Source organism: Castor canadensis, chromosome X (genome assembly GCF_047511655.1).
Source record: "Castor canadensis chromosome X, mCasCan1.hap1v2, whole genome shotgun sequence".
NCBI classification, from domain to species: Eukaryota; Metazoa; Chordata; class Mammalia; order Rodentia; family Castoridae; genus Castor; species Castor canadensis.
The window spans coordinates 94,035,900-94,043,991 of NC_133405.1; the positions used below are offsets into that span (position 1 = coordinate 94,035,900).

The 8,092-nt window shown below is 43.9% G+C and overlaps 1 protein-coding gene across 1 annotated transcript; it reads right to left on the bottom strand.

Annotated features, from left to right (window-relative positions):
• Positions 1-4,607: 4,607 nt before the first annotated feature.
• LOC109677600 (ubiquitin carboxyl-terminal hydrolase 51-like) lies at positions 4,608-6,898 on the bottom strand. Its single transcript, XM_020153496.2, has one exon. It carries the CDS (start codon positions 6,720-6,722, stop codon positions 4,608-4,610), a length of 2,115 nt encoding a protein of 704 aa, XP_020009085.2. The 5' UTR covers positions 6,723-6,898.
• Between the last annotated feature and the right edge of the window lie 1,194 nt (positions 6,899-8,092).

Below are 8,092 nucleotides of genomic sequence, written 5' to 3' on the forward strand. Positions count from 1 at the left end.
TGATACAGCCCTCAGTCAAGGACTCTGACTCATTTGCTTTGTGCCCAGTTTGGTTTTGTATTCCTAATCCCTGGCCCTGTAAGAGGTGCTCTTTACCTATCCGCTGAATAAATGAATCTGTGAAACTCAAATTCTCTGGAGTTTGACTTTACACATGAAAAAAATGGAAGGTCAGAAGATATAAGTACTTATAAACAGCTTCTTGACTGCCTGTCTGCATAAAAAGATGTAAGGCAGGCTCAGGAGAAGCTAGGATCTAAGCCCAGTTTGCACAGATAGCAAATGGCCTAGCCAGCATTTCCTTCTAGGATTGCTAATACAAAAATGAGAAACACTTTTCTTAGCTGTGACTGAGCAAATGCCCTTACCTAGGGGAGAAAATAAACACATTTTCCTTCATAGTTCAGTTTAATATTCTAAAGTACTTTCCCTTCAATTACTCCTACTTGACTGAGATTTGGAGGTGTTTGGCACCTCTTCCACCGGACACCTTCCTTCTTTGTGGGTGGCCTTTATGCAAACTTCCATCTGCTGACTGAGGGACAAAGATTAGGAGAGGGAAGGATCTGGGTATGTGGTCCAATTTGAGGGAACTGTCTGGACCCTTCTCATATTCTGGGGTCCTGCCTACACAATGCCTGTCTGTTCTCAGAGCCTCTACCTGCTAATGTGTGGGATCTGAAAAGACTGCCTGGAGGATATATCAGTGGGGTTATCTATGAAGGAGGTGGAGCTGGGAGGCAGGATCAGTGGAAGTTGTCCAGAACAGGAACACCTCTGTGGGCAAACTTGTAGCTAATGTGGAATCTTGTCTCCTCACTCCCTCTCCCTGTTGTAATCTCTCTGGGCTCTACCATTAAAATGTGGGTCTAAATCATTAGGGCAATTCTGAGTGAAGCAGGATGGTACATGTTGATGGTGACTGGGTAATTTCAGTAGAGGTGGTACAATTGTGACTTCCAGGGCTACTGGGATGTCCTTATCCTTCCCAAAACTTCTGCTAATAGAGGAAAACCCACTAGAGTAATCCCAAAGGATGGTAGTAAGCCAGAAAGGTAAGAGGAACTGCCTCTCAGGTGACCAAGGACCTTCGCATTCCCTTTTGCTACCCACTTACCAACCACGGAAAACAGGCTATTTCTTCTCTAACACTTGTTTCCCACATTCCCCCAAAGTCCTCTTGGACACCTATTATTGACTCCATTTCTGCTTCTCCTCACCTCGCTGCAACTTTGGATTTGTGCTCCTTCACCTCCTGATACATGATGTTTAAACCCCAGGTCCAAGTTCACAACATGTACATAGATTCAGGTCCCAAGATACTGGAGTTCCATTTTGTCATTCATTCATTTTTTACTAAACTTTCTTGAAAACTCCACAGGAAGACAAGCTCATGTTCAAAAGTCACCACAATTTGAGGGGGATATTCCATGTCTTGAGGCTACTTCTCAATGCATTTATAAGCAGAGCTTATCTGGGTCCATAGAAATTGAAGAGTCTCACCTTAAACCAGCAAGCCTTCCGTTCCTGCTGATGGGTCATAACAGAACCATGAGATTGGCAGTGGCCTTTCTAGTCACCTCATAATACACTTTGTAGACTTGGGGAATGACACGGTCTGAATACGACTCCCCAAAATTCACATGTTGAAACTTAATCCCCAGTGCAACAGAATTAAGAAGTATTGCCCTTTGGAGGTGATTAGTCAAGAGCACTCAGCCATCATGCATGGATTAGTGTTCTTATAAAAGGGTTGAAGGGGTCTGACTAGGTCTCCCTTTGCCTTTCTCTTTCTCCTACCAATTGAGAGCACAATGTTCTCCCCTCTGGAGGAAGCAGTGTCCAAGCTGCCATCTTGCAAAAAGGCAGCAGCCCTCAACAGAGACTAACCCTGATGGCACCTTGATCTTGGACTTGCCAACCTTTAGAACTATGAGAAATAAATTTTTGTTCCTTATAAATTACCCAGTTTCAGGTATTTTGTTATAACAGCACAAAGTGACTAAGACAGGAGACAAATATTTGCAAGTTGGAAAATGCTTTAAGATTCTTGCTAAGTTGCCATGAGTTTGAGGTTATAACTGCTAACAGCTTGTTATGGGTTTAACTTCAATATTCCCCAAAGGCACATGTGTTAAAGACTTGGTTGCTAGTCTATGGCACTATTGGAGGTGGTGAAACCTTTAGGAGGTTGAGTAAATTTATGTCACTGGGGGTATTGGGACCCTGCCCCACCTCTTTTGCTTCCTGGTCCCCATGAGGCAAGCAGCTTTGCTTATGGGAGAGCGGTATGGGGAGAGTGAAAACTAATCTGGCCTATTCTGACTGATATGCCCATCCTGTGTAGTAGGGGAGAGGCAGAGCAAAGTAATCCATAGCCCAACCTGCACCACCAAAGACTAGTGGAAGAACAAGAGTGCTAAGCAGAGAAATTACAGCTCTCTGACAAAATTACAAGACATCATTCTTCTGTAGCAGAGTCATGATGTGCATGATGTGCAGTGTGATATGTAACCACTGTGGAGTGGTGGGTACACTATATCTCATGGGAAAAGTAAACTCATATGATATATCCTATATAGGTGTAGCACATTTGTAATGCAGAGATACTGTGGGGTTGTTGAGGAACACTGTGATGAGGGGCAGCATTGCCATAGATAGCAGAGAGCTCAATTTCACCTTGGCTGCTGTTCCCCACACTCCATTCTCTCAGTTTCCCATTCTCCCAATCTCCGTGGCTGTGCTCTTTTGCCTAAACTGTATTTAAGCCTCCCTCTCTTCTCTCATTAAGCACATCCTTTCTTAAGCCATTCCCTGTAGCTAAGCTGCATTTCTTAGGGAAAGAATCACTAATCACATTGTATTATAGCACTGGGCACTTAATGAGAGCTTGATGGATGAACAGAAGGGTGAAAATGCATTACTGACAGGGTGAATAGAGCAAATAACAGAACTCATCCTCACATTCAACAAACACAAAACACAAAACACAAAACACAAAAATGAGTAAGGCTTGACCCTCCATTCTCACAATGTCTGGTGCAGAGAGGCAGGCAATCACAAAGCTACAGTAGATTTCATTACAGTAGAATAAGTACTATCACTGAGGTATCAACAAAGTACTTTGGAGGCACAATAAGAGGGATAAAGATGGGGAGGGAGGAACAATTACCTAATTTATACCAGCCTAGTGTATCCCAGAAAGGCTCCCAAGAAGTCATCTGAGAGTTGGGTCTTGGGGGAGTAAAAGCCACTAGGTGAATAGTTAAGGAAGGAGCCTTGCAGGCTGGGGCTCAGAGACATAGGTAAGGCTAGGAAAGTGTGGGGTTCAGGGAATGAGGCATGAGTAAAGGGGATAAGGAAATAAAGAGGGAATAAGGAATGAGCAGGACTGCTAAGCCCAAACCCATACTTCTAGTGTGGAAATTAAAGTGTTTCCCCATGAGGGGAAAGACTGAAAGCAGAGAGGGTGGGAGGTCCTCAGACATGGGTTCCTGCCACTTCTTCTATCAGACCATGGGGCACAAATACCAAAACCAGAGCTTCACAGTAATGATCTGATTTCTCTTAAGCCTCCAAATTATCAAAAGCCCCCTTTTAGAAGCTAAGAATTTTTATGAAAAAATGCAGATCTAAATGGGAAAGTCTCTAATGTTTAACTTTCTCATATAAAAGTTGATTCTGCCTAAGTAGCTCTTTTTCCTTCAGATAATCAGAAGGAACATGGAAAGGTGGGCTAGTGTTCAGGCTTTGCAGCCATCTCACAATTGGATGGTGAGATAAGGGTTAAACAGTCTGTTTTTTCCAAATTGTATTTATGTATTAACAAAAAACCTCAAATAATATATGTCATCACAAACCCTTCGTCTTATTATTCCTATCTCCTCCATTTACTTCTTTTATACCCGTTTATATTGTAATATGCTTAATTAAAAAAATAAAACTTCAAAACATTTAACTACTTTTTTATTTGAATATTTGATGTCTTTCAATTGTCATTTTATATGAGAATGTTCTTCTTTTTAAGCTTATTTTTATGTTACCCTTAAAATATCATCCTTAAATTTTGAAGTTTTCATTTAAACCTCTCAAGTTGAACTTATATAAGGTTTTTTTCATACTTTAAAATTCTATTTTCTCTAGTTTTTCTTTTTGAACACTTTAAAACAAAATTTTTTGTCTTCAATGGTTCTAATCTTTCTTCTTTTAAGACATTTTTCTGAAGTTGACTCGAGTTTTCAGTCCATTCTTCATATTGTGACAATATATACTTAATCACTATAGGCATATCTTTGTAAGCCTTTGATTTTATGCTTTAAATGTTTTAAATCTATATTACTTTTCATTTTAAACATTGGAATGTTTAAGTGATTTTCCTTTTTCTCCAACATTTTAAAGTGTTTCTTTCACTAACCTTTTTGTAAACTTACATTTCAACTGTTTTAATTCATTTTACATTTCTTAAAATTTTAAGAATCTCTAAATATTCTGTTTTTAAACATCATTAATAATTTTGTCATTGTCCATTTCAGGTGGATTTGTGTGTCACTTCAGAATCTTTACCTAATCATTTATTTTACTCTTTTCTGGTGAATGTTCTGGTAAGACTAGTCTTTCTCTAGACCTTGCTTGTGGTAAAACAGTAAATACACTTCACTATAGAGTAAGTCTTCAATGGTAGCCTTGGTGATGACGGCATCATCACAATTGAACCACTGGTCCTTTTGTTGACGGACAAAGCTGGTATAGTGACCACTTTCCAAAGTTCCATGGTGGTTAATCACTGCAAACAAGGAATACTTACTCTCATTGGGAACACAATCTGTTGGTGGATGGCCTTCTCTCATCATGCTCTCTTTAGTAGAGGCCAAAAACGGAGTCATGTCTAGTTCCAAGGGAAAAGAGACAAAAGTATTAATCTTTCGCCTCTGTTTGCCTACAAGTTCAAACCGCTTTAGATGAAAGCAGGCCACCACAGGCAATATCTTCATTGTAAGCTGTTTGGTAGATTCCTGGTAGCTTTGGCAACTACTACATTTGATTTTGGCACTGCTTCCTAGGTGCTCTGGCCTCGTAAACCACTGCAGGCAATCCGTAAGTGAGGGGCTTCCTTGTATGTGGTCATCCCTGCTCACTGTGCTGTCAGCCTTCTCTGGGCTCTGGGAACCAAGTGTAGCACAAGAGCTAGGCAAGTCCAGGCTGATATCCCAGCATGGGTCTATGGTGGTAGAGACACTGTGGCAGGCTTGACAGGTGACATCGGATTGCAAGCCACCTGTAAAGATTTGGTCTATGATGCAATTACAGCAGTTGAGGTTACTGGCCTCCTGTTCAACACTATCATATTTGCTCTGTCTATGTAGCACATCTAATATCGCAAAAAGAAATTCATGGGCATCCTGCTGCCTGTACCCAGCTAAATGTTCTGCATGAATGCCTATCAGGTGCAATAACTTACAGGGAATATGAGGAGTTCGGCTCTCAGAGTACATAGCATGAAAAAGAGAAGTCATTTCACAGACTAGACATAAATTTGGACTTGTCATTACACACTTGTGTTTATCAGAGAGGAAGAAATCTTTTAGTAGAGGAGTATGAGTAAGTGCCTGGACAATGCAATTCATAAAGCAGGTGTTCCCAAGGTTGATTAGCCCTCTGAGGCCTACAGTATACACTGACTCCTTTCTCCTCTTTTTCTTGGGTTTCACCAATTTTGGTTCCAGATCGTTTGACTCACAGGGTGATTGTTTCTCTTCAACACCCAATGTCATAAATTGTTCATGAGAAAATTCTGTTGAGGTGGAAGTTAATACTTTCAAAATTTTCTCTTTTGTTTCTTTGGCAATCTGTTCTATATCTTTGTCATATACATAATCTTTACACATAAAGCAATATATAACTCCACAATAGACGTCTACTGCTAAGTTGTGCCGTTTTGTTTCTGCATGTTTATGAATATGTTTCTTAGTAAAGCAGCCAAAAAAGCCACAAGACATACAAGAGTGGAGTCTGTTCATATGGGTGCTACATACATGACAGATACATGGCTTTACCCTACGTTTCCTAGTCTCCAGGGTCCCACTCCAAACAAAACGTTGGTAGATCATCCGCAGGTTCTTCTGCCAATTTTTGGCTACTTTAAATTTCTGCACATGAAAGCAGCCTGTGGAACCCGGATCAAATTTAACCTGGCCTCGATAGCCAGAGCCCTCTGGGTTACCAGAGCAGCCTCTCCGTGTTTGGGGCCTGGCCCCAGGTATGGATCTACGCCTGGACTTGCGCCAGGCGGGGGAACGCGATGGGGGCGGAGGTGGCTGCGGCAGTGGGAGAGACTGGGGCCGGATGGCAGGTGGGGGTGGGGCCAAGAGCCCGGGCCGGCCAAGGGAGCGGGACCGGGACTGGGGCCGAGGGCGGGGCTTGCGACGCGGGCAAGCAGATGAGCTGCTGCTGTGACAGCTAGAGGGGGTTGGTGGGAACACCTTCTCAGCGTCGCCACTGCCGCTCCACATCAAGTTCTTCTCAGGCACGGGGTTCGGCTCCTGCCCTGACTCCAGCTTCATCTCAGCTTCCTGGACCGCGTATGCCTTCGCCGCCCCCATCTCCTCCTCCTCCATTGTCCCCGCCTTCTCTGCTGCCTGCTCCGCAGAGGCTCCTCCTCCGCTGCCCGAACTCCTACGGGCTACCGAGCCGGAGGACGGGGAAGCGTCTCCAATCTGGGCCATCAGCCCACTCCCCGGCCTGGGAAGAAATGCGTCAGAAGGCGACCTGCGCCTGTAGATGGAAGGAGACAGGAACTTCTGTGAATGATGTGCCAGGCGTCATGGCCGCGGCGCGCCGTTAGCACCCTCGGGACCCCTCCCACTGGCCCTTGAGCTCAGCCAGCGGCGGCTGCGGGCTCCACCCCCTCAACTCAGAGGCTCCCGGAGCTGGTGTGCCGACCGAGGTTACCTGGTTTAAAGGCGATCACATCATGCGGGTACGGGGGGAGGGGGAGCGGAAAGGAGAAGGAGGAAAGATGGGGAGTGGGAGGGGGAAACAAGAGCTTTAGGGTGGAAAGGATGGAAACTTCTTTTTTTTTTTCTTTTATTATTCATATGTGCATACAAGGCTTGGGTCATTTCTCCCCCGTGCCCCCACCCCCTCCCTTACCACCCACTCCGCCCCCTCCCTCTCCCCCCCACCCCCTCAATACCCAGCAGAAACTATTTTGCCCTTATTTCTAATTTTGTTGAAGAGAGAGTATAAGCAATAATAGGAAGGAACAAGGGTTTTTGCTGGTTGAGATAAGGACAGCTATACAGGGAGTTGACTCACATTGATTTCCTGTGCGTGTGTGTTACCTTCTAGGTTAATTCTTTTTGATCTAACCTTTTCTCTAGTTCCTGGTCCCCTTTTCCTATTGGCCCCAGTTGCTTTTAAGGTATCTGCTTTAGTTTCTCTGCGTTAAGGGCAACAAATGCTAGCTAGTTTTTTAGGTGTCTTACCTATCCTCACCCCTCCCTTGTGTGCTCTGGCTTTTATCATGTGCTCAAAGTCCAATCCCATTGTTGTTTGCCCTTGATCTAATGTCCACATATGAGGGAGAACATACGATTTTAGGTCTTTTGGGCCAGGCTAACCTCACTCAGAATGATGTTCTCCAATTCCATAACATTTCGTTCTTCTTCATGGCTGCATAAAATTCCATTGTGTATAGATACCACATTTTCTTAATCCATTCGTCAGTGGTGGGGCATCTTAGCTGTTTCCATAACTTGGCTATTGTGAATAGTGCCGCAATGGAAACTTCTTTTTTAAAGGTGACACCCTCTCTCTGACTGCCCTTTCTGTGCCCTGCGCAGCGTCGCATTGGTACAGCTTTCTCTGACGTTCTTTCCTCCTTATCTTAAAAATACTTGGATCAACGTTTTATCTTAAATATGGCTGACAGGAGGTTACCTTTGGAAAATGGACTCGGGGGAAGGAAGTGTCCTATCTTACCTATGCTTCTGGGCCCGGTGTGGTCCATCTTGTGCCCCTACCGCCAAGCTTACGCCACGCTCTAGCGCCCTCTCACGATCTTTCGCTCTTGTGCTCTGACACCTTTTTTCTC

Bases quoted from the DNA above. Each gene is read 5' to 3' on its own strand.
- LOC109677600 (XM_020153496.2), bottom strand. From the start codon at position 6,722: ATGGCCCAGATTGGAGACGCTTCCCCGTCCTCCGGCTCGGTAGCCCGT.